This window comes from Dipodomys merriami, unplaced genomic scaffold (assembly GCF_024711535.1).
Source record: "Dipodomys merriami isolate MVZ:Mamm:240054 unplaced genomic scaffold, mDipMer1.0.p SCAF_97, whole genome shotgun sequence".
NCBI lineage: Eukaryota > Metazoa > Chordata > Mammalia > Rodentia > Heteromyidae > Dipodomys > Dipodomys merriami.
The window spans coordinates 2,149,040-2,175,495 of NW_027206590.1; the positions used below are offsets into that span (position 1 = coordinate 2,149,040).

The following is a 26,456-nucleotide window of genomic DNA, read 5'->3' on the forward strand; positions in this document are numbered from 1 at the left end:
CTTTGCTATGCTAAAATAAGTCCTTGCTAAACTTTAAAAGGAGCAGACAGGGAAGGCATATGATTGTATTTATACAAAATGTCTAGAGTAGGAAAATCCACATAGCAAAAGATCATTTGGTGCCTGCGAATGGTGTAGAAGGAGTGAAGAATGACTACGAATGCTATTTGGTAAGAAAAGTCTGTATAGATGATTATAACTTTTGCAAGTAAATACCAGTGATGACTGTACAACTTTTGAATAGGCCAAAAATTCACTTAAGTGTACTTTAAAATGCATACACATAAACAATATCTCAACTAATGGTCTTCATGTTAAAAACAATACTGGATGAAAACATGAATCTGAGATGTGTTAATACCAAGAATGTGCATCACTCCCTTCTTCTCTTCCTGTTCCATCTTATCACTAGCTGGTTTCATCCCATTGCCACGGCCACAAGTATACTATCTTAATGTTGATGATTCCTAAATATTTCCAGTTAGAATTGATCCTATTCAGCTCCATTTACAACTTTTATTTGGGGGGTCCGGTCATGGGGACTGAACTCTGGGCCTGGGCGCTGTCCCTCATCTCTTCAGCTCAAGGCTAGCGCTCTACCACTTGAGCCACAGCGCCACTTCCGGCTTTTTTCTTTTTTGCTTATGTGGTGCTGAGGAATCAAACCCAAGGGCCTCAGGCATGCAAGGCAAGCGCTCTACCACTGAGCCACCTTCCCAGCCCTCATACACAACTTTCTTAGATCCTGAAACTAACTTCACCACCGCCCCAAACATAAAAACTAAACATCAAAAAAACAAAATCCCGTCCACCTTTTATTATTTATTCACCTCATTAATCCGCTTCCAAAAGCCAGGATTTTCTTAACCTTGGCTAGTCCACAAGCTCTACTCACTTCTCTAGAATGTCTACTACTTCCTTCACTGGAGTTAAAGGATGACTGGAAAACCATCACCTTTCATGTGAATTTGGCACATCATCTCAATGTACTTCTCTAACTACCCTGACATTTTTCACAGAACCTCATCTCAACCTTATTCGTTTGCTCTTAGAAGATCTTGTCCTAGTTCCTACTTCTTTTATCAGGTGACCCCTCCCATCTCCATTTTACATTTCAACAAATCTGAAACATTCTTGATTCTTTTAATTCTAGGCACTGACAGGTGCAAACTCCCAGCTTCCTGTCAACTGTTTTCATTTTTCTTGTCCTTAAGGTCTGTGCTAACACGTATGTTAGCTCCCAACTTTCTACACTGGCTGTTTTCCCTCAGGCTGTTTTAGCAACTAGAGCTAACTCCATCTTCACACTGACCGTTCTGTGATCCAATAGTTTGCTTGTCCATGCCTTCTATTACACTACAGGTTCCTTAAAGGTATACCCTAACTCTGTACACTGCTCTATCCTCAGACCACAAGTTAAGCATGCAGGTTAAGTACACATTTCATGCATGAATGAACCACGAAGAAATACCAAAAACCCACCATGTGGATGTGGCTTTGCATTATCGCCCAATAAAAATAAATTTTACATGTCAAACTACAATAATTGCCAGGCACTGGTGGCTCATGCCTGTAATCGTAGCTACTCAGGAGGCTGAGATCCGAGGATCACAATTCAAAGCCAGCCCAGGCAGAAAAGACCATGAGACTCTTATCTCCAACTAACCATCAGAAAACCTGAAGTAGAGCTGTGGCTCAAAGTGGCAGAGGACTAGTCTTGAGCACAAAAGCTCAGGGACAGCACCCAGGCCCTGAGTTCCAGCCCCAAAATCAACAACAACAAAAAAACTAGAAGAAAAAAAAAAAGCCTATAATAATTTATATGTATTCTGAACAAAAAGTATTACATTTATATCCATCTATATTTCTCCAGTTATAAAAGTAATTTAATTTTGGGCTGGGAAGGTGTCTCAGTGGTAGAACACTTGTCTTGCAAGCATGAGGCCCTGGGTTCGATTCCCCAGCACCACATAAGCAAAAAGGAAAAAAGCCGGAAGTGGCGCTGTGGCTCAAGTGGTAGCCTTGAGCTGAAGAGCTGAGGGACAGCGCCCAGGCCCAGAGTTCAGGCCCACGACCGGACCCCCAAAAAAAAAAAGTAATTTAATTTTTTTAGTCTTATGCTTAAAGAGCACAGTGAATGTCATATAGACTAATTCTATAAAGTTTCATGCTATAACCCTTATTTGTAAAGCCTTAGAAAATACCTTAAGCATTATCAAGCAAGTTTATCTGTAAATACAGAAGTGACTACTTTTATGTTTCTTTCCTCTGGGAGGATACTGTAAAAAAAACAACAACAAATATTTCGCTTTATATTATACTACAAGACTTAATGCATAATATTTGGCACATTTCTTGGCTTACTTGAGGTAAAGGGACCACTTCAATAAAAGGATCATAGGCAAAAACCTTCAAAAACCAATAACTTCCTATATATTCCCTTAAATTAATGCAGAACACTGACTGAACCTAGTAGGGACGATGGTCTTTTTAAACCAAAATTTCTAAAAGAGAAAGGCTAAGCACACTCACAAATTGTAAACAAGGTTGCCATGTTTTCCTTGTTTGAATTGGAGTCTTCCATTTGCAGTGAAGATGGTACAAAAGAAAGACTGTCTGAAGATACATCTACATGACCTGTTCCCATAGCAACCTCCTGGGTGATGGAGGAGACAGCCACAGGTTCTAGGCTGAGGCCAACTTCATGAAGGGAAACAGATTCTAGGGAAGCAAGGTTGTGTGAGGTAGAGAGTGCCACGCTTACAGAGTTGGTGCTCATAGCCACGGTGTGGATGGAGTCACTGAGGGCACTGTCCGACATCCCGTTGACCCGACTTGCAATGTGGTCTGTCTCCATGACCACAGGGAGCTCCAGTCCATTCCCATGAATAGGTAGCACACCGCCATGTCCTACAGGGTCTGCTGCCAGGTTGTTGCTCACAGAATCCACGGAGAGAGGTTCATGACTTCTGGAGCCATTTGGAATTTGAGAATGCTCGCCTGCAACACCATCCATTGTAAGCTCCTCTGCCATTCCATCTGTAGAGATTGGGCTGGTAACCCGGGAAACATTCTCCATAGTGATTGTTGTGTCCAACGCCACCTCATGGCCATCACTAGGATGAAGACTTTGGGCACCATGTGTGTTCACAGAACGCGAGTCTATTGAAACAATGCCTGGTTCTAATCCAACATTTCCATTGGACTGATAGGGATCTAGCGCTGAAGGGTTATTGGCAATCGATAGTGCTGTGTTACCATCCACATTTATAGAGTTGGGGTGGATGTACTGAGGAGGTGGCCTGTCAGCTAAATAAGAAAGAATACCTGAGAACAAAAAAAGATCAGAAATAGAAATTTCTTACATTGTTAAATATAAAAAATTTCAATTGCTATAAATTACTTCCCTCAAATACAACCAAGTTAAAATAATCTACTTAACTTTTTTTTCTGGGGGTGTGTGTCAGTTGTGGGGCTTGAACTGTCCCTGAGCCTCTTTGTGCTCAAGGCTGGCACTCTAACAATTCAGCAATAGCTCCACTTCTGGTTTTTTGAGGCGTTAATTGGAGGTAAGAGTCTCATGGGGACTTTTCTGCCTGGACTAGCTCCAAACCGCAATCCTCAGATCTCAGCCCCCTGAGTAGCTAGGCTCCTAATTAGGTATACTTTTTAATAAAGTGACATAAACATACCGTAATTTTTCCTGTCAAACTCAAATCCCAATAGCTTGATGCAAACTATAAATGACTTAAGTGCTACCTTTAGTATTTACATGGTTGCAATCTCTAATTCCTAACATGCAAAAATTTGCTGTACAGACATAATTAAGTAGGGCAATGATGGCTAAAATCTGCAATCCTAGCTACTTGGGAGATTGAAGGATTGTAGCTCAAGGCCAGGCTGGGAAGAAAAGATCAGGAGTCTCATGAACTCTCCTCAATTCATAGCTGGACATAGTGATACACATCTGTCACCCAAGCTACACAGGAAATGGATTGGAAGGCCAAGCCAGCTGGGACAGAAGTCTACAAGAATGCTGGGCTCCGGTGGCTCGTGCCTGGCTGAGATCTGAAGATTATGGTTCAAAGCCAGCCTTAACAGGAAAGTCCATGAGACTCTTATCGCCAATTCACCACCAAAACCCAAAAGTGGTGCTGTGGCTCAAGTGGTACAGTGCTAGCCTTGAGCTGAAGAGCTGAGAGACAGCATCCAATCCCAGAGTTCAAGCCCAATGACCGACCAAAAGAAAAAGACTGATATAGTAAGTCATTGGGAGAGCCAGACTTTTCCATCTGGACATGAATATATAATGACAAAGACAAAAAAGAATGATTCAAATCACTAAGAACTGAGGTTAAAAGATGGCCCCATTATTTTTCCTAACAAGAAGATAAAACTTACCAGGTAGAATGGTTCTGAAGTAACTGCTCTCGAGGTGAGGGTAAGGTGGTGGAGGTAGGGTATAGTTTCTTTCAGGTAACCCACACATCACCCCTCGATCCCCAATACCCATTGGGAGCATCAGAGACAAAGCAGAAGGCAGAGAGCTTAATGAGGGACCCAGGTTTGGAATTGCCACAGGAAGACCTACAAAATAAAAAATTATTAAATTTCACCCTAGTAATCTTAATACTATACAGATTTCCACAAACTGGACAAAACAGTGTAACTTCCGAACTAATTCTCTAGGGGCTGGGAAGGTGGCTCAATGGTAATGCCTTGCATGCATGAGGCCTTGGGTTCAATTCCTCAGCACCACATAAGCAAAAAGTAAAAAGCCAGAAGTGGTGCTGTGGCTCAAGTGGTAGAGCGCTAGCCTTGAGCTGAAGAGCTGAGGGACAGCGTCCAGGCCCAGAGTTCAGGCCCCACAATTGGACCCCCTCCCCCCAAAAAATTCTCTAGTTTTAATATGTCAAATGAATCCTCCCATTGTCTGTATTGCTCCTAAGTCATTGCCCCTATGTCATTCACAATTAAAATTCTAATGAATATAGGATTGGTGTGGTGGCACACACCTGAAATTCCAGGTACACAGGAGGTCAGGATTAGGAGAATCAGTTTGAGGCCACCCTGGCAGAAAAGTTGACCAGATCCCATCTCAACAAGTACGCTGATATAGTAAATATTACCTATAATTCCGCTACACAAAAAACAGTTGAGAATTGCCATGCAAGGCTATCTGAAATATAACTGAAGTAAAAATGGGCTGGGACATGACTCTAAGTGTTAAGTGACTTCTACTGTGTCTAAATATCATAATGAATACTCCTAAGTTTGGGCAGTACTGATTTATACATTTCCTCAAGGAGCAATATTTTAATTTTTTCTTTTTTTTTGGTCAGTCCGGGGCTTGAACTCTGGGTCTAGGCGCTGTCACTCAGCTCTTCAGCTCAAGGCAAGCCCTCTACCACTTGAGCCACAGTGCCACTTCTGGTTTTCTGAGTGGTTTAGTGGAGATAAGAGTCTCATGGACTTTCCTGCCTGGGCTGGCTTTGAACTGCAATCCTCAGATCTCAGCCTCCTGAATAGCTAGGATTCCGGTGCCCAGCAGGAGCAATATTTTTAATAGGCTTTTTCTCTTTTTTTTTTTTGGTCAGTCATGGGGCCTGAATTCTGGGCCTGAGCACTGCCCTTCAGCTCTACAGCTCAAGGCAAGCGCTCTACCACTTAAGCTACAGCTCCACTTCTGGTTTTCTGGTGGTTTATTGGAGATAAGAGTTTCACAGACTTTCCTGCCCGGGCTGGCTTTGAACGGCAATCCTCAGACCTCAGACTCTTGAGTAGCTAGGATTACAGGCATGAGCCACCGGCACCCGGTGGCTTTTTCTCCTTAACAAGAGTTTCTACTGAAAGGAATGCCTAAGAGGTATTTAGGCATTCAGACAGGTTAACAACTAACTTAAAATTTCTTTTGAGGCTGGGCACTGGTGGCTCACATCCGTAATCCTAGATACTCAGGAAGCTGAGATATGAGGATTGGGGTTCAAAGCCAGCCCCAACAGGAAAGTCTGTGAGACTCTTTTTTTTTTTTTTGTCGGCTGTGGGGGCTTGAACTCTGGGCCTGGGCGCTGTCCCTCAGCTCTTCAGCTCAAGGCAAGCGCTCTACCACTTGAGCTACAGCGCCACTTCCAATTTTCTGGTGGTTTATTGGAGATAGGAGTCTCACAGTCTCTCCTGCCCGGGCTGGCTCTGAACCACGATCCTCAGATCTCAGCCTCCTGAGTAGCTAGGATTACAGGCATGAGCCACCAGCGCCCGGCGTCTGTGAGACTCTTATCTCCAATTAACCACTAAAAAGCTGGAAGCAGAGCTGGGAAGGTGGCTCAGTGGTAGAGCGCTTGCCTTGCATGCTCAAGGCCCTGGGTTCGATTCCTCAGCACCACACAAGCAAAAAGAAAAAAGCCGGAAGTGGCGCTGTGGCTCAAGTGGTAGAGGGCTAGCCTTGAGCTGAAGAGCTGAGGGACAGCGCCCAGGCTCAGGGCCCACAACCAGACCCAATAAATAAATAAATAAATAAATAAATAAATAAATAAATAAATAAATAAAAAGCTGGAAGCGGAGCTGTGGCTCAAGTGGTCAAATGCTCACTGTGAATAAAAAAATCTTAGGTACAACATATGGACCCTGAGACTATCACAAAAAGAAAAAAACTCTTTTGTGGAAACTTGAAAATAAAGAGATTTTAGTTTCAATAAAGATTATTAATTGCTACACTGTACTTTACTAATTTAATAGGTAATTCTCCATGGAGAGCTATTCAAACATCTTATGGATTAATTTAAAATAATTTCAAACATTAACAACTAGTTTGGTAAAGTCTAATACATTATAATGCAATACACCATTCAGAGTCAATTGCTTACTCATACCTTTTACATTTCAATAGAGAAAGAAAGTAAAACTAGACAGGAAGAGGTTTATAAAGTACAATGAAGGGTTAGAACAAATTTGCATCTTTCTCTGGTTGATAAAGCTACCTTGCTTCCACAATTTCTGACCTGGCACACTTGTAATTACTCAGTTTCAAACCTAGTAGAAAAATGAGGCCCAATTCCCCATGCTTTGGGAACTAATGAGTAAATTTAACTGGTTTTCTTCTATTAATCCAGGGACACTGTGCCAAGGTGTGAACCAGATGAGTGGTTAAGCCCAAATAACATGCAAAGTTTAAAAAAACAAAACAAAACAAAACACTATCAGAAAAAGAAAAAAAAAGCCGGGCGCTGGTAGCTCATGCCTATATACTCAGATCTCAGGAGACTGAGATCTGAGTATTGTGGTTCAAAGCCAGCCTGGGCAGGAAAGTCCCTGAGTTCAAATAACCACCAGAAAACCAGAAGTGGCGCTGTGGCTCAAGTGGTAGAGCTCTTTCCTTGAACTGAGCTGAGCAACAGGGCCCAAGCCCAGAGTTCAAGCCCTACGATGACAAAAAAAGAAAAAACCTGCTACTACTATTAGAACTCTGGAAGGCTTTAAAACTTTTCTTCCATGCAAGCAATGTGGTACTGCCTTCAGGCCTGCCTGTCTCTTCTATCCTTAGAAGTATGCAGAACTGATCAGAAAATGTGGTAACTCTCCCTTACCACCTACCTGGGGCAGGGATGGCACTGTGAGTGGGAGAGGCAGCCAAGCCCAGGTGACTTCCTGAGACTGGCAAGGCATTGCTCACAGAGGATGAAGTCAGTTGCTCCATCCCCACTGGGCTCAGGTTCATTTCATTCATCCTAGGAAAGAGCACACACAATCAGTTAAACAAAAAAATTACCTCAGTGATTCCATTAAGTTATTCAAGAGTCTGAATTTGTAGGGATGGAGGAACTGAATCTGACCAACTACTCATTTTGGAGGTCACAACTCTGAGATGGCTGATATCCTATTCTCTCTAGAGGAAACAGAAACAGAGGTTTGTAACTCATGTCAGTGTCATACAGCAGTGACAGACACTACCCAAAGCAAAGTCCACAATCTGTACAGCACACTGGCAAACACGGTTTGTTTTTAAATTATCCAGCATTTTGCTCTCAATAGTTATTGTCTCTAACAGCTTATTACTTCATATTGGTATTTTTTTAGGCACTTTGTTTAAAACTATGCAAAAAACGAACTCATCTCTTTTATCAGCAGTTAAGGTGATACTGGGTCTCATCAATATCATCAATGGTGTGAAGAAACACTGTATTTCCCTTAAGGTTTAGTACTTTAATATAATCTCATCGATATCAAGGTTCATTATGTAAGTTTTGTTGTAACTTTATTAAAATGTCCTTCAAGCCAGGCGCCAGCAGCTCATGCTTGTAATCCTTGCTACTCAGGAGGCTGAGATTTGAGGATCACGGTTCAAAGCCAGCCCCTGGCAGGAAAGTCCATGAGACTCTTATCTCCAATAAACTCCTAGAAAAAAAACCAGAAGTGGCGCTGTGGCTCACGCGGTAGAGCGCTCGCCCTGAGCTGAAGAGCTCAGGGACAGCGCCCAAGCCCAGAGTTCAAGCCCCATGACTGACAAAAAAAAAAAAGTCCTTCAAATCCTCAGTCAATGTCTACAAAATAAGGCACATAAGGAAACTAAGGTTCATGAGGCTGGGCACATGCGCCAAAGCAGCACAATTCAGTGACAGCCCAAGACTTCCCACAAAGCACTGCCAAAATGGTTTTAACACACCAAAGTTATAAGACACACAGTCCATGAGGACTGAAGAATCAATCACCTTCCCTATGCAATCTATCTTAAAGTACACTAAAAACATCTAGAGCATAAAAGTAATACTGACCTGAGCAAGCCATTATTGGAGTCTATTATCAAAAAGAACTGGATTGAAGCCGGGCACTGGTGGCTCACGACTGTAATCCTAGCTACTCAGGAGGCTGAGATCTGAGGATCACGGTTCAAAGCCAGCCCGGGCAGGAAAGTCTATGAGACTCTTATCTCCAATAAACTACTAGAAAACCGAAGTGGCGCTGTGGCTCAAGGGGTAGAGCGCTCACCTTGAGCTGAAGAGCGCAGGGACAGCACCCAAGCCAGAGTTCAAGCCCCACGAAAGACCAAAAAAAAAAAAAAAGAACTGGATTATAGTGAGAGCTTAGGCACTGTCATCATAATTATCATTTAAAGAGGCTGGCCAGCAAGGTATTCAAGGTAGGTCTCTAATGACCTCTAATGCTTACTTGACATCATGGTGACACATCTTCTCTATGTGCTAGGGTACATGGAGCAGCTGGGTTAAGGCTATATGGTAGACAGTACATTGACCAGGTACAGGGGGCTGGGCAGGGATGGGGAGCAGCAAGGAAGACGAATCAAATGGAGCTACGCAATAGAAGCATACTTAAATAGGTTTTTAAGTCAGGCACCGGTGGCTCACACCTGTAATCCTAGCTACTCAGGAGGCTGAGATCTGAGGATCACGGCTCAAAGCCAGCCCAGGCAAGAAAGTCCATAAGACTCTTATCTCCAATTAACCACTAGAAAACCGTAAGTGGCGCTGTGGCTCAAGAAGTAGAGCACTAGCCTTGAGCTGAAGAGCTGAGGGTCAGTGCCCAGGCCCAGAGTTCAAGCCCCATGACTGACAAAAATAAATAACAGGTTTTTAATTCTGAAAAACAGCAATGACATCAGTCAACATGAAACTAGTAATAGGTACACATACTGCACCTTGCCATATATAATGCATTGGTTTACATGATTTACATCTCACTCCTAATCCTCATATTATAAGACAGACATTCTTAATCCTGAGGAAACTTAGATGGGTTAAGAAACTTAACTCAAGATCCCATAACTAGTCAGAAGCAGAGTTAGGATTCTGACTCGAATCTAATTTAAGAAAATACTATTTCTTAATGTACTAAGAAAATTACAGTCAAAGATCTACTTTGCAACTGGGATATAGCTCAGTGGCAAAACACTTGTCTAGTAAGTACAATGTCCTGAATTAAATCCCCAGTATCAAAAAATGAAAAAGACAAAAAAGAAGACAAAAGAAAATAGTTTTAAGCCGGGCGCCGGTGGCTCTCGCCTGTAATCCTAGCTTACTCAGGAGGCTGAGATCTGAGGATCGCGGCTCAAAGCCAGCCCGGGCAGGAAAGTCCGTGAGACTCTGGTTATCTCCAATAAACCACTTTTTAAGCCGGGCGCCGGTGGCTCTCGCCTGTAATCCTAGCTTACTCAGGAGGCTGAGATCTGAGGATCGAGGCTCAAAGCTAGCCCAGGCAGGAAAGTCCGTGAGACTCTGGTTATCTCCAATAAACCACTAGAAAACCAGAAGTGGAGCTGTGGCTCAAGGGGGTAGAGCGCTTGCCTTGAGCTGAAGAGTGCAGGGACAGTGCCCAAGCTCAGAGTTCAAGCCCCACGACCGACCAAAAAAAAAAAAAAAAAAAAGAAAATAGTTTTAGCCAGGCAACGGTGGCTCATGCCTGTAATCCTACTCAGGAGGCTGAGATCTGAGGACTGTGGTTCAAAGCCAGCCCCAGGCAGGAAAGTCTATGAGACTTTTCTCCAATAAACCATCAGAAAACTGGAAGTGGTGCTGTGGCTCAAGTGTTAAGAGCACTTGCCTTGAGCTGAAGAGCTGAGGGACAGGGTGCAAGCCCAGAGTTCAAGCCCCAGGGCTGACAAAAAAAAATAGTTTTAATAAAAAATATCTACTTTGCCTTTTATATATACAACTTCTCGTGAAGTTTATTGTTTTGGGTTTTTTTTTTTTTTTTTTTGACAGTTGTGGGACCTGAACTCTGGGCCTGAACGCTGTCCCTCAGCTCTTCAGGTCAAGGCTAGTGCTCTACCACTGAGCCACAGCACCACTTCCGTTTTTTTTTTTCCTGCTTATGTGGTGCTGAGGAATCGAACCCAGGACCTCATGCATGCGAGGCAAGCATTCTGTTGTTTTTATTCAAACCAGTTCAAACAAGAGTTTAAAGCCAGCAGCTCAGCAGATTGCTGCTTTGCTGTGAGTCCCTAAAATGTGATGACTTCAGCAGATAGAAACCAAAGGTAACTAGCATCCTACAGGCAGAGGAAGGGAATGTAAATTAGGATCCTCTTGAGACTTCCCATTCCAAAGTACAATCCTAACTCCCTCCTCATAAGGGAATCTCAGAAGCCAGCTTAAAAGAAAAGCTAAAGTCAAGATACTAAGTCCTCTCCTTTTACTCATCTCTGATAAAAATCATTTCCTCTATTCTCCTACGGTTTAGCTTCTAGCCAACCTATGGAACCATTGCTAGTTGTTTATCTCACATCTCTTTCTTGGAATAAAAGAGGCAGCTAAGCAAAATGCAGTCACTCTGAAAAATGTAAATATCAGTAATTTCAACCAATTTGTGTTTTATCCTCCTAATTCTTCTAAACATACAGCTTTTGAAAGGATTCTGCAGTAACAGCCATTGCCATTGCATGCAGAATTCTATACTGTACTGGCATGGCACTTTAAAGTACTTTAAACAATGGAAGCTTGGGGGAAGCTAGCGTGGTGGTGCACAACCATAATCCCAGGAGGTGGAGACGAGGGGATAGTGAATTTGAGGGCAATCTGGGCTACATAGTAAAACTCCATCTCCAAAAGAAACGTCAGTCCTGCACTGGTGGCTCATACCTGTAAGTCCTAAGCTGCTTGGGGAGAGGCTGAGATCATGGTTTGAAGCCAACTCAGGAAGAAATCCTATCTCTTACAGAAGGACTTGCCTCCTCCCTCTTTAACCATTCTCTCTACTTTTCCAAAGCTGGAATATGAAGGAATTAACCCCACCCTATTGTCCTGGGCACATACAGACACTAGGCAAAACCCCAGGTATGCAGGGCAATGCAGCTAAGCCCAGCTGTATTCATTCCATTGTTGGCCCAACCGAAAAGCTCCCAACTACCTGGCTTTTTCATGAACCTCTGCCTTCTTGCTCAGATTCTCATAAAGCCCAGCTCACAGTCTCCAAGCCCGCAGGAAGGCTGCGTCCCTTGCTGCTCTATCTCAATAAACTGTCCTCGCCTGTGGATGATGGAATCCGGCCTGTTTCCTTCCTTTCTCCTCCATTTTTCCCAACGCTTAACCACCTAATAGCTAGAAGGGAGGTGTAACTCAAGTGGTAGGGCGAAAAGCCTTGAGTGATGCTACGGGAGAGTGACCTGGCCCCGAATTCAAGCCCCCAGTACTGGCACTGCTGCACGCACGCGCGCGCTTGCACGCACACACACACACACAGACTCGCACACTTTTTTCTTTTTTTAGTTTAATAGGAAAGCTTGCAAGAATTAAGAACTCTTAACCTAATCCTTCGAGCCTACCGTTCCTGCCAAACTCCAGGTGAAGCACGAGGATGACGTTAAAAAAGAGACGACGTTTTTCCTGATTGAGACAATCGACGACGAAATAACACGTCGACCTAGTTGAAAAGGCTGTCACCCGAGATGGGTGGCTTTTCGTGTGTGACCCGAGAGAGGTCAACCAGGATGAACGAAGAGCGTTACCCTCCAACCCAACCCTAGCTCCGGGACGTTTCTGTCGCGGCCTTGGGGACCCCAAGCCTCGTTGCACATCACCCCCCCACACCCCGCAACCCTCTCCGTGGTCCCGGGCCGCGTCCCGCGCGCCCCCACGCACCTGTGATGCATCTGCTCGCGGCCGGGCGTCGGAGAAAGCAGCGCTCGGGCGGCGGGGCCGCGGCATCAGGCGGCGCGTCCGGCGTCACGTGCTACCGCCGCGGGCTCACAACCGCCGCCCCGCCGCGGCCTCTGGTTCCGGGGACCGCCGGGGGCCGCCCCGCTCCCGCCGAGGGCCGGCGGCCGCGCACCCCGCCGCGGGACGAGGCATGCCGGGAGACACCCGAGGCCTTTCCTTCCACAAGCGCCGGGAGGGGGGCTGCCCGAGCTGCGGGAGGGGGGCGAGAGCGGTCACCGACACGGGGGGGGGGGGGACGCCCTTCCCGCCCCGCTAGCGTCCCCGGGCCACACGGGCGCGGCGACACCGGCGCCTCCCGAGGGGCCCAGCAGGCCGCCCTCGTCCGCCCGCCCGGCCCGCGCGCGCAGCCCACCTGCCGTCCGCGCGGAGGACGCGCGCCCGCCCGCTCGCTTTGTTCCTCATCCGGCCAGAGCTCGCCCCGGGTGCCCACGACCCCGCGCCCCCGGGGGCCGCTCCCCTAACGTTTCCCGCGCGGCCCCGCCCCGCCCCGCCGCGTCCCGCCCCGCCCGACCTCCTCCTCAGGACCGCGCCCTCCGCTTGCGTTTCCGGCTCCCCGGCCGCTCGGGGGCGCTCGAGCCCCGCCCACCTCGGTCTGCGCGTGCGTCTTACAGAAACCCCAGCCTGAGGGGCAGAACCGCGAGGGCGCTTCTCGGTTCAAGCCGGCCCCGTCCAATCGAGTGCGGAGCGCTCGATCCACAGTTGCTAGGCGACCGGTTGCTGCTGGGATCTCTTTCCGGGCGTTCTTGAGTCCTGCAGACTCCGGGTTTCCGTCTTCCCGGCACGCCCCCGATAGGAGAGCCACGTGGTCCCAAATATTAGAAATGAATCTATGAAACCGAGGGGGAGGGAGGCGTGGGGGAGGTGGGAGGGAAGGGGTGGGAGGGGGAAAACAAAGGAGGGGGTAACAGTGCTTCATAGGAAATGTGATGTACTCATTACCTTACTCTTGTAACCCCTCTGTATAGTATTTTTACAAGAAGAAACATTTAAAGAGACTTGAAGCAGAATTGGCGATGTGGCCCAAAAGGAATGGGGATTATATGATTTCTGGGTTTTCTTTTTTTTTGGGGGGGGGGAAAGGGGTGTGTGCGCTAGTTCTGGGGCTTGAAATAAAGGCCTGAGTGCTGACCCTTAACTTCCACTCCAGGCTGGCGCTCTACCACTTGAGTCACACTTCCACTTCCGGTATTTTGCTAGTTAATTGTGAGTCTTACCGACTATACTGTTCCAGCTGGCTTCGAACCATGGTCTTCAGATCTCAGCCTCCTGATTATCTAAAATGAAAGGCTTGAGCCACCAGCCCCAGGCCTATATGCTGATATTTTTCACCTGTGTTGCACAGGAAAAGGGTGCCCAATTTTCCTGTTTTGCATCCGACGTGATGTGTACGAAGGGAATTTGTATCAAGTGCCTTCCCCCTCTTGCTTTACGCCCTACTGTATGCCAGGCACTGTGCTGAAAACGGAAGAGCTACTAAGAAGGTTTTCAGGGAAATGGTGCCAAGCCGCACAGGGAGCAACACTGAAAATACAGTACACTACCCTGCCTGGTAGCTTCCTGGCACCTGCACAACAGCAACCCCGGAGTTCCTCCTATCCCAGAGATGTTTATTGAAGTGTAACTCCCAACACAAAAATACGACGAGGCAAGACACAGGTCCTGATTTCAACAGCATGCAGATGAGTGGGGCCGGTGACTTGTGAAATTCAGTCTTTGTGAATGGGCACAGAGGGGTGCACAACCCCTGGTTCTGGACCAGAACCAGGAGTGGTACCAGCTCCCTGACTTCTCATAAAAAGAATGCTCATGGGCTGGGAAGGTGGCTCAGGCTTGCCTTGCATGCCTGAGGCCCTGGGTTCGATTCCTCAGCACCACATAAGCAAAGAGAAAAAAGCCGGAAGTGGCGCTGTGGCTTAAGTGGTAGAGCGCTAGCCTTGAGCTGAAGAGCTGAGGGACAGCGCCCAGGCCCAGAGTTCAGGCCCCACAACCGGACCCCCCCCCCAAAAAAAAAGAATGCTCATTTGCAATGAGGAATGTTCACTTATGGGACATCTATAGGTCACGTTGTTTTTCTTTTGAGTTTTGACAAAAATCTGAAAGCCAAGCCATCATATCACATGTGAGAGACAGAATCCCCTGAACTTGCAGCTTCTACCTAGGGGCCTACTCAATGGTGGTGTGACTTTATAATTGGCTACCCTCTTGCTTTCACTCTTATGCAGGTTTTTTAATAGAATGAAGTACAGAGGTGTGTGTAAAATCAGGTCAAATGTAAGAACTAAAACTACTGTAATATAGTGATGACAAACTTCAAAATGACTTGTTCAAAAAAGAACTCTTAGACTCGAAAAGACACTTGGACAAAATGAGGAGTCAAGACAAAGGCTGAGAGAAAATATTTCTAGAACAAAGACCTGATGAAGGATTTGTACTTGAATAAAGAACCTTTTTAAATCAACATTAAGAAAAAAAAACAATATTTTAAATTGTGCTAAATATATGGGCAATCACTTCACTAAAGAAGATATATGGGGCTGGGCACCAGTGGCTCACACCTGTAATCCTAGCTACTCAGGAGGCTGAGATCTGAGGATCATGGTTCAAAGCTAGCCCAGGCAGGAAAGTCTGTGAGACTCTTATCTCCAGTAAACCACTAGAAAAGCTGAAGTGGCGCTGTGGCTCAAAGTGGTAGAGGGCTTGCCTTGAGCTGAAGAGCGCAAGGACAGCACCCAATCCCAGTTCAAGCCCCATGACCGACCAAAAAAAAAAAAAAAAAGATATATGGCGGGGTGCTGATGGCTTACACCTGTAATCCTAACTACTCAGGAGGCTAAAATCTGAGGATTGTGGTAGGAAGCCAGCCGATGGCAGGAAAGCATGTAAGACTCTTCAGTTAACCAGCAAAAAGTCAGAAGTGGAGGTATTGCTCAAGTAGTAGAGCATTATCTGTTAAGAGTTTGGGGCCCTGAGTCCAAGCCCTGTCACTGTTCAAAAAAAAAGATACAACCTGGACTGGGAAGGTGGCTCAGTGGTAGAGCGCTTGCCTTGCATGCATGAGGCCCTGGGTTCGATTCCTCAGCACCACATAAGCAAAAAGAAAAAAGCCGGAAGTGGTGCTGTGGCTCAAGTGGTAGAGGGCTAGCCTTGAGCTGAAGAGCTGAGGGACAGGGCCCAGGCCCAGAGTTCAGGCCCCACAACTGGACCCCCCCCCCCAAAAAAAAAAAGATACAACCAAGGGTAGGCCATAGAGATAACTGTAAGGAAGACATCAAGCTAACAACTGTTAAAGTTTTCTCTAGATGGCAAAGACTGAGACAGAGAGCAAAATGTCTTTTACATAGCACCACCCAGCAGTAAAAACAAGGATGGTGGTGGGTCAACTTGGACCTAACATGAGATCAAAATATGAGCCCAAAATATCAATTGACCCTGATTAAAGTTTGGGTGTTGGACATCTACTGTGTGCTGGGTATAGCAGTGAACAAAATGGGCAAAAGATACTGCTCCTGATGGAGCTTACACTATCATAGAGGAAGACAGAATAAACAAGTGGCCCATCACTAGTGGATCATGTCTATAATCCTAGTTACTCAGAAGGCTGACATCTGATGATCAAGGCTGGAAGTCAGCCTGGGCAGAAAAGTCTATGAGAGCCAGCAAAAAGCTAGAAGTAAAGGTATAACTCAAGTGGTAGAGTGCCAGTTTTGAGGCCTCATAGGCCATATAAGGCTTCAGGTCAAGCCCCAGTATTGTGTGTGTGTGTGTGTGTGTGTGTGTGTGTGTGTGTGTGTGTGTGTGTGTGTGTGTGTGTGTGTGTGTACAAGCACTCATACAAACACTCACAAAGCCCCATGTGGTCTCATAATCTACCAACTTGCTTTTCTGGTGGGCTTTTCTCCCATATGAAGGACCTTCTCAATCCATGAACAAATGATAACATAAGAAATCATGGGACATAGTAGGTTGTTTTGCCAACAAAGCCTCACAAGAAGCTATAACCTTTCAAAATGTGATGAATTTATGCCTGAAAGGAGTGATTATTTCTTTTCTATTTGCCTTGATGGGAGTGTTTTTCCAGTTGCTTAAGGCAAATCATTTAATGTAAACAGGGAAGCCCAGAACTTGTCAAAAAAAAAAAAAAAAACATGTTGGGACTACACCTTGGCTCTCAAGGAATAGACAGGAAAAAAGGAAGAGATGGTCGTAAATGTAGGGGTTTTTTCGTCTTCTTGTTTTTAAGTTGTGCTTTGAAAGAAGGTGCCTTTTATGTGCAGGTTTGCAGAAAAAGAAATCTGATTTTTGATGTGATAACACATTCTCTGACATGAACTGTACAGTTGAGAGTGTTTTTTTTAATGACACTTTCATCTTCAAAGCCCTTTGCCAACACAGATGGATTAATTATTCATATTTTTGGTTGCTTGTTAAAAAGGCAAGTCTGCGTGTTAAAAAGGCAAGTCTTCAAAGCAGGGTTCTCTCTTGGAACTGGGGCCCTCTGCTTTTCTAACCTCTGGAAAGAAAAGGGAGTCTATTCTTCTTAGAAAGACGAATATAATGAGGGGGAAAAATGCTGGGGACCAGAGGAAGATACTGTCCTAGGCTGTGTAGGATGAGAAGCCGGATTGGAACCTGTGTTTACAGTAAACACTGTGAGACAGAACTACAAATGTTAATATTTTTTCCTCCCAGTCTTTGATGTGATTTTAAGAACTAGCACGAGGACATGAAATGCCTCATGTCAAACCTACCTTGGCACATAATCTATGGATCCTTATATCTGTTGTTAGTTGTTTTTTTCTGGTTTCTCCCAGAAAGTGTCTAACTGGTTTAAACAAAACAAAACAAAAAGTCAGGGAGAAGAAACTCTGAAGCTTCCCAGAGGTGGAGAGGGTGGAGAACTGGGGTGATGGGGGGGGGGGGGGCTCATGGACTTGACACAGCTCTAACCACAAGGGAGCAGCAGTCTCCTTCCCCGGGCTGCGCGCTGCCCTCCACCTCCCCAAAAGAAGCAGCAAGTGCCAGTCTGCAAACGCGCCCAGCGCGCTCCGCAGGGAACCCGGGCGGGCGCGCGGGCGCCGGGAACCACGGAGAGCACCGTCGGGGTCTGATTTTCCAGGAGGAAAAGGCCTCCCGTTCAACTTGGGCTCCGCCGACAGATCTTCTGCAGGCTCCCGGGAGGGAAGAAGCTTTGGGAGCATCTGGAAGATTCCTCCTCGGATCGGAGGATCGAAGCCCCTGACAGCGTCGGGGAGGGCGGGGGACCACGCTGCGGCGTGGGCCGGGTGAGGAAGCTCCTTGGTCTTCGTCTTCTTTTGGACCCGTCCTGGGACTTGAACTCAGGGGCTCAGGCGCTGCACCCGGAGCTGCCCAAGGTTGGCGCTCCACCACTTAAGCCACAACTCTGCGTCTGGCTTTTTTTTTTTTGGTGGTTCATCTCACGGATTTTCCTGCCCGAGCTGGCATCCGAACTGCGATCCTCCCGGGAAGCTGGGATTACAGGCGGAGGCCACCGGTACTCTTTGCTATCTTTGGAAATAAGATCGGCGGGGAATCCCGGTTCCAAGCCCTGGATCCGGGCTAGGAGCATTATTATTATTATTATTATTATTATTATTATTATTATTATTATTATTATTATTATTTTATTGAATTTTGCCATCTCTGATCTGAGTCTTTACCAAGTGATCGCGCAGTGCCATGAACTTCAGAAGCCACGCCAAGTCTACTTGAAGCCTGTCCGGGAACCGAGCACCCAGCACCTTCTCCAAAGAAGGCAGTCTGGATGCACCAGCACCTCCGCGAACCCTCTTGGGTTCGTCTTCTCAAGGACCGATGGAGAAACGTAAGCCGACCGTGCCGTACCCGCTGCGCCCGGTGCCCCTGGCCCGAGTCCCTCCCGGGGAGGCGTTCGGGGTCCCCGAGCGCCAGGACCAAGCGCGCAGTTGGCAGCGCAGACGGCCGTGCCCGCCCCTGCCGCTGGAGGGCGCCGCGGAGCCCTCCTTCCTGCGCCTGCGCAACGAGCGCGAGCGGCGGCGCGTGCGCTGCGTGAACGAGGGCTACGCGCGCCTGCGGGACCGCCTGCCCCGCGAGCTGGCCGCCCGGAGGCTCAGCAAGGTGGAGACGCTGCGCGCCGCCATCGGCTACATCCGGGACCTCCAGGAGCTGCTGGAGCGCCACGCGCGCGCCCGGGACAGCCCGGCGGGGGCCGCCCCGCAGCGCAGGGCCGATTGCAACAGCGACGGCGAGTCCAAGGCCTCCTCGGCGCCCTCGCCCTGCAGCGAGCCCGAGGACGGGGCCAGCTAGCGGGGGGCCAGCGCCCGGCCCGGCCCGGGCCTGGCCCCGCCCCGCCCGGCCCCGGCCCCGGCCCCGGCCCCGGCCTGGCCCCGCCCCGGCCTGGCCCCGGCCTGGCCCCCAGCCCGCTGCACCTCGCGCCTTCTGCATTTTTGATCTGCTTTCTTTGCCGTCCTAAATTTTAGGGGGGGGGATGGGAGCTCCAAGGAGGAGGAAAACACATTTGATGTCGGCGTGGTTCCACTCTGCTCTCATTAGTTATGTGCCAGCAATTGAGGGGTGCTTATGCTGAACCCTAAACCCTCCCTTCCTCCCTCCCTTCCTCCCTCTCTCCCTCCCTCCCTCCCTTCCTTCCTTCCTTCCTTCCTTCCTTCCTTCCTTCCTTCCTTCCCTCCTTCCCTCCCTTCTTTCCTTCCTCCCTTCCTTCCTTCCCTCCTTCCCTCCCTTCTTTCCTTCCTCCCTTCCTCCCTCCCTCCCTCCCTCCCTCCCTCCCTTCCTTCCTTCCTTCCTTCCCTCCCTCCCTCCCTCCCTCCCTTCCTTCCTTCCTTCCTTCCTTCCTTCCTTCCTTCCTTCCCTCCTTCCCTCCTTCCCTCCCTTCTTTACTTCCTCCCTTCCACCCTTCCCTTCCTCCCTTCCACCCTTCCCTTCCTCCCTTCCTCCTTCCCTTCTTCCCTCCCTCCCTCCCTCTTTCCTTGCCAATACTGGTGCTTAAATCCAGGGGCTCAGGCTTCTTTTTTGCTCACAGCTGGTGCTCTACCACTCGAGCTACGCCTCCTGTCCAGTATCTTGCTGGTTGTTTAGAGATGGGAGGCTTTTCACATCACCTGGGGGAATTGTGTTAGAAGTCTAATTGTCACCGTGTTGTGGGTGAAGGTGAATGGTTGACATTTTTTTTCTCTTACCAGTGTGGGTACTAGAGCTTGAACTCAGGGCTCAAGACTAGCACTCTACAACTTGAATGAACCACGACTCCACTTCCAGCTTTTTGGTGGCTAATTGGAGATAAGAGTCTCATGGACTTTCTTTGATCGGTGTTATCTTCGGATCTTTGCCTCCTGAGTAGTTCGGATTACAGGTCTGAGCCACTGGACCCCCGGCTCTTCAGAACATGTACCCACATCCTGCTGGACCTCAGCACCATGGTTCCAGCCTGAGTCACGGTGTAGAAGAACTGTTATGTGTCACACAGACTGGTCAACAAATAGCCAGTTGGAAAATTTATAGCATACTAAATAAGATAGGTTCTATATGTCTTGTTTTTACGATCTCTTTGGAAGACACCCCAGATCTGTAAGACAACCTATTTTCCCTCTCTGCTGACTTTATGCAGTTTTCCTCTCCCATTTCTTGGCCTTCCCCTTTTCAGTTCTCACTCCATCTAACCTTTGGCTAAAGTGATAATGCGACTTTAAAAATAAAATGAAAATATACATAGTGCCTTTTGGTGGTGGAACTGCATGGTGGGAGGCAGCAGGATGGATGGAGGTTGGTAGGTTCCCAAGGGTTTTAACCCTTGAGAGCTTTCAGGTATATTGAAATTGTCCACCTGCCCTTTCAAAGTATTTGATCTCGGTCATCTTTCCCCACTGAGAAGCAATGATAAAGCCACTTGATAAGTTAGATGCATGTTGACACATGAAAATAAACTGCCTATGTTGTTTTCTAATAGGACAAGTTTCTCTTACCATAAGGACAACTTTGTTAAGAGGGTGAAGGTGGAGGATGGGCAGGGAATAGGAGGATCACAAATGTTTGGGGGCCTCTTTTTTTTTTTTTTTTTTTTGGCAGGTCCTGGGGCTTGAACTCAGGGCGTGGATGCTAACCCTGATCTTTTTTGTTCAAGGCTAGTGCTCTACCACTTGAGCTACAGCTTTATTCCTGGGTTTTGGTGATTATTGGAGGTAAGAGTCTCACAGCACAGACTTTTCCTGCTTGGGCTGGCTTCAAATCCTAATCCTCAGGTCTCAGCCTCCTGAGTAGCTAGTGTTACAGTCGTAAGCCACCAGTACCTGGCTTTGGGCCTGTCCCCACAGTGGCCTCAGAGATAAATATTCTCACTCCTTTTCCCAGCTGACATCTGAGTGATTACTCAGTGATTGCTTTTCACTTGGCAAGATTTTTTTTTTTTTTTTTTTTGTCGGTCGTTGGGCTTGAACTCTGGGCCTGGGCTCTGTCCCTCAGCTCTTCAGCTCAAGGCGAGTGCTCTACCACTTGAGCTACAGCGCCACTTCCGGTTTTCTGGTGGTTTATTGGAGATAGGAGTCTCACAGTCTCTCCTGCCCGGGCTGGCTTTGAGCTGCGATCCTCAGATCTCAGCCTCCTGAGTAGCTAGGATTACAGGCGTGAGCCACCAGCGCCCGGCTCACTTGGCAAGATTTTGTTTTATTTAATTCTCATAAATTTGAAGGGAAAGAGTCTTCCTTGCATGGGGAACAGGAAATGTTTCTTTATCCATTTCTGCCTACCTTAGCCCATCATAGCAAAACAAAACCTTGCTAAAACTTTAAGAAACATGAATTTCTAGGGAGGATATTATACACATATTTTGTTTAAAAAAGGAAGTTTGAAGAGAATATATATCTTGACAAGGTTAATGTTGCTAGGATTGCTTGATGTCAAGACTCAGTCCCAACTCTGTCTGTCCCCAAAGGACAAGATGCTGATGATAATGATGATTTGGTCCTTCCTTCTTCCTTATCTTTTGGCAGTACTGGGCTTTAATCTTAAGAAGTTTACACCTGGTAGGCACTCTACCATTTGAACCACATCACTTACTCCTTTTGCTTTTACTCATTTCTGTGGCAAGAACCAGAGAACCTGGAAGGAGACTCAAGCTAGCATGAGATCACAGCTGTTAAAAAAAACAGGATATAGTTTTATATGAGGGAAGGTGTGGCTGACATCATATGAATCAGACGTCAGGTGGTTTACATGTGAGGGGAACCCACTGAGTTGGAGCCAGTAAAAGATCTCTAGAGACCTTTGTAAGCACACAAAATGCTGGATGGGCCAGGCGCTGGTGGCTCACGCCTGTAATCCTAGCTACTTGGGGCTGGGATCTGAGGATCTTGGTTCAAAGCCAGCCAGGGCAGGAAAGTCCTTGAGACTCTATCTCCAATAAGACACCAGAAAACCAAAAGTGGCATTGTGGCTCAAGTGATAGAGTGCTAGCCTTGAGCTGAAGAGCTGAGGGACAGCGCCCGGGCCTAGAGTTCAAGCTCCACCACCAACAACAACAAAAAAGCTGGGTGGGCTGAGGAGTTCATGAGAATTGAGAAGTAGGGATGGGCTTGAAGGCTGGTCTTTTGGGATGCTATGATGAATAGAGAGCTGGGATGATGGTACTAAGGACCAGGTAGAGGAAAAGAGGATATACCAGAGCCAGTTTGGGAGCTTGGAATCTTACAGGTAAAGCAGTCCTGTTGATTTAGAAGTTCATGGGGTCAGCGCCAAAGCCCAGAGTTCAAGCCCCACGACCGCCAAAAAAAAAAGTTCACGGGTCGAAGCCCAAGGAGTTTGAAATCAAGTGACATGACTAGGAATCTGGAGAGATTACAGGAGAGGATGAGCTAAGACTAGGGTTGGTGTTCACTAGCCTTGAAGATGGAGTCTGGTCTGCCATGAGTGGATGATAGAGATGAAAACCAGGGAAAGGGTTGTATGGAAAGTGTACTTCCACTCTCGTCTCCTCTCTCCTTCCTTCCTTCCTTCCTTCTTTCCTTCCTTCCTCCCTCCCTTCCTCCCTCTTTTCCTATCTGTCTTTCTCTCTCTTTCCCCCCCTTCTTTTCTGTTTAATAAAAACCAGATTCTAGATGACTGGAAGACAAAAAGCAAACTGATAGCAAACATGATAAGTGAATTAGGAAAGCTTTCAGAAGCATGTTAGCAGTTTTTAATTTTTAAGAAAACTTTTGCACAGATCTTCTCTGTAAGGACACAAAACTTTTAATGATGTTCATATTTATTTTATAATTTAAAATTTCACGACTAAGCAACTCGGGAAAGTCCCTCAGTACTTGTGTTAAGAGATAATGATAATATATGCAACATATATTGCCCAAGAATTTGGCAGCAAATAGTAGGTGCTCAATTATTTATTAATTCCCCTTGTCTTTGGTTTCTGGTTTGTGTGTGTGTGTGCCAATCCTGGGGTTTTAACTTAGAGCCTGGGCACACTGTTCCCTGAGATATTTTTTTTCCTTCAAGGCTAGCATTCTACCACTTGAGCCACAGCTCCATTTTTGGCTTTTTGGTAGTTAGTTGGAGATAAAAGTCTCATGGACTTTTCTGCCCAGGCTAGTTTTGAATCACAATCCTCAGATCTAAGCCTCCTGGGTAAATAAGATTATAGGCAGGAGCCATTGGTGCCCAGTTCTATAATCTTTGACGTGGGAGAGGGCCTTCACCAGAATCTACCCTTGCTCACACCCTGATCTTGGATTTCTGGCCTCCAGAGCTGAGAAATACTTGCTCTTTTAAGGCACCCAATCTAAGTTACTTCAGTATAGCAGTCCAGACTGTGGCAAAGCCACAGTACCAACCATAGCAAGTGTACCAAGGCACCAGAGGACTGTGTCAGGGTCAAAAGCTTTCGACTGTTCATCTATCCAAAGCTCCCAAAGTTATGGCTGTCATCTCCAAAGAAAGTAGAGAGCAATGCCATTTGTCACTCTGGGAAGGGGAAGTAGGTTATTTCTCTATGGATTGCCCACCCCCCACTTTCCCTGCCTCCTGCCTTTCATCTCCAGGCCAGACAGACAGGCTGCTGGGAGAGCCTGAAGTCGCTTTCTGTTTTCTTTACTGGCCTATGAAACTGAAAATCTGCTTCCAGCTCTCTGATTCTTATCGCAGAGGTTGATGTGTGTGTTCTTGCAGGCTGTCTGGGTGGTGAGGTTGGCTTTTAATCCTCTCAGAGCTGCTTACATGTGTCCTCTGGTGAAGGCTTGTCAGCCACCTTTTCATGTTGAATTATTCACTGCCATTAGCCACCACCAACATGGGACCACTGTGCAGCAGAAAGACATTTTTCCAGAGGCAGAACTTTCCAAACTGGTTTTTGCCTACAAAGCAGGCCTGGAGGGGGACACTCCCGAAGGTGTTTCGTGTTTCTCTGATAGTGGGGAAAAAATAAAGAAGGGTTCTAAATCATACCATCATACAGGGCCTTGGAAAACAATCTGCTTAGACTGCAATTGTTTTCAAGACATGAGAATTAAAGTGTGCAGTATACCTGGTCTCTCTTCAAAGACTTCTAAAGATAGCTTCTCCCATTAGCTAACAATTCCCAAGATTAGACTGTACTACAGGCTACTATTGCTTATGTGTATTATTCTCATCTTCACAAGCATCCTCCTACAGGTGCATGTACATTGTATATCATTTCTATTCTAAAGATGAGGAAACAGGCTAAGAGAGGTTAAGAGACTCACGTAGGAAGAAGTGGCAAAGAGCAATGTCTGGTTATGTATCTCAGGTCCTGAATCATTTTTACACAATGAGGCTTCCAGTTAGTAAAAGAGTCAGCCAACTCCTATCAACACATAATTTTCAGGCAGTGTTAATGGCGTAGAAGAAAAATAAGGATATTTGTGTGTGTGTGTGTGTGTGAAGAAAAATAAGGGTGTGTGTGTGTTGGTCCTAAGGCTTGAACTCAGGGCCTGAGTACTGACCTTGAGCTTCTTTTTGCTTAAGGGTAGTCTACCACTTGAGCCACAGCTCCACTTCTGGCTTTTTGATAGTTTATCAGAGATAAGAGTCTCACAGACTTTCCTGCCCAGGTGGCTTCAGACTATGATCCTCAGATAAGCAGCCAGGATTACAGTCATGAGCTGCCAGCTTAAAGCAGGGAATTTTGCAATTCAATACTTGTCACCCTGATTTTCAACCACCTTTTCCTGTTATGAGGCTCATTCCTGTGAAGATTCAGATGACTGTGTAGCTTTGAAGGATAGCATATCTGAATTCACCAAGTCCTCTAGCAAGGAGACTCAGGGTCGTTGTATTCATGAATCAATATCCATGTTAAAAAGAAAGGGAGTGACAGAATAAAGCACATTTGGGTCCTAGCTGATTAGGGGAATCATTATTAACCTCCATTTCTCTTCACAGCAACCAAGATTGAGTCAGAATATTTCCTGATAGATCTGGGTTTTGACACCTGAAAGGAAAACAGCTATTCTTTCCAGAAAACACACGACTCTAGGGATACTTGGACCAAGTGCACAAGAGTCTGAAAGTCACCTAGATACTATCTTGACTTTAACATTTAAAGGATGTTTTACTTTAGGAAATGGCTTGATTTCTCCAAAACATTTCCCTCACTTGTCAAATTAAGAATGAGGACACCTATTCCATGTCATAGGGTTGTGGTAAAGGTGAGATGAGGTTATAGAAGCAGAAGATCACTGTAAGCCAAAATGTGCTGTCCTTACTATGCTAATAAATTCTCTAATGGAAGATAAGAGATAGCATCTTGTCTCAAGAAAAATTTGATTCAATATAAGGCCAGTCAGCCTTGATGAAGTTCTTCATGATAGTGATGTAGGTAGTAACGTAAGAGGTTATCCAATGTATAACAAGCCACCCCCAAATTTCCAATTCATTATTTTTCGCAGATGTGTATGTTACCCAGTGGTTCATCTGCTGGTTTCCCCAGGCTCATGTTGGTGGCTAGGACAGACGGCAGTTGGTTCAAGATGGCTCCACTTGTGTATCTGATGGTTGGGCCTCTTCCTCTCTCTTTTTTTTTTTGAGTTCCTAGGATTACTGGTGTGAGCCACTGGCACCCAGCTCTCTTCCTCTATGTGGTTGTTTTTCCAATATTGTTCCTTCCAGAGAAAGTGTAAAAGGGTTACTGTGCTTAGTGGCAGTAAAGACTTTGAAATATTTTATAACAAATGTTATGAACATCTAACTTTCCTTCCTTTCAAAATCTTTGTGTCTGGTCTGAATTATTTTTGAAAAATGATGCACTCTTCCTGTTTTTTGTGTTTCCTCTTTTTCTGTTAAGGTAGGCTGTGCTGTTTGTTAAGAAGAATAGGACTGAGTAGACAGGGAAAACCATATTGAAGGATATTGTCGGCATGTGGAAGAGGTAGTAGAGTGTACAGAACCCAGCATGAACTTCTGGATATTCTTCCACTCAAATCCTGACTCTGCCATCCATTTGCATGGCCATAGGCCATTTACTTAGTCTATCTGAGCCAGTTTCCTCATATATAGGAGTACTCGTTCATGCTAGAGATAATGTTTGCAAAGTGCCTCTTTTTACATAGCAGGTGCTAAAGAACAGTTAGGTGTTGCTCTTGCTGTTATTTAAAGAAAGCCTGTTTACAAGTATGGAAAACAGGACCCTATCCTGAGTCAGTAGCCATTACATGAAACCTTGTGATTCAGTTGCTGGAGGGCTGAGGACAGTCCAACAGAAAAATACCAAGATCTGCTTCTTGAGGTACCTAATGAACAGGATTCACAGCAATCCTTCTCTCCTTCTTGTGCATC

General features: G+C 46.3%; 2 protein-coding genes across 4 annotated transcripts in view; one reads left to right on the forward strand and one right to left on the reverse strand.

Moving 5' to 3' along the window:
* Positions 1-13,113, reverse strand: part of Prdm4 (PR/SET domain 4) — a 31,588-nt gene extending 18,475 nt beyond the window's left edge. For 2 of the 3 annotated variants that reach the window (XM_070014473.1, XM_070014475.1), the window contains exons 1-5: positions 13,018-13,113; positions 12,588-12,854; positions 7,591-7,724; positions 4,402-4,587; positions 2,533-3,327 (exon numbers count right to left, since the gene is read on the reverse strand). In XM_070014473.1, coding sequence (XP_069870574.1) covers positions 2,533-3,327; positions 4,402-4,587; positions 7,591-7,724; positions 12,588-12,598 — 1,126 coding nt within the window. In that variant the 5' untranslated portion in view covers positions 12,599-12,854; positions 13,018-13,113. Of the gene's footprint in view, positions 1-2,532; positions 3,328-4,401; positions 4,588-7,590; positions 7,725-12,271; positions 12,409-12,587; positions 12,855-13,017 lie in introns of those variants that run through there. The other variant, XM_070014474.1, reaches the window with a different exon arrangement.
* Positions 13,114-18,515: 5,402 nt separating this feature from the next.
* On the forward strand, positions 18,516-18,968 carry Ascl4 (achaete-scute family bHLH transcription factor 4; the record flags this gene model as incomplete). The annotated part of the gene is made up of 1 exon (XM_070014388.1): positions 18,516-18,968. A coding segment is annotated over one exon (453 nt), but the record flags the coding sequence as incomplete, so codon positions are not given.
* Positions 18,969-26,456: the final 7,488 nt, after the last annotated feature.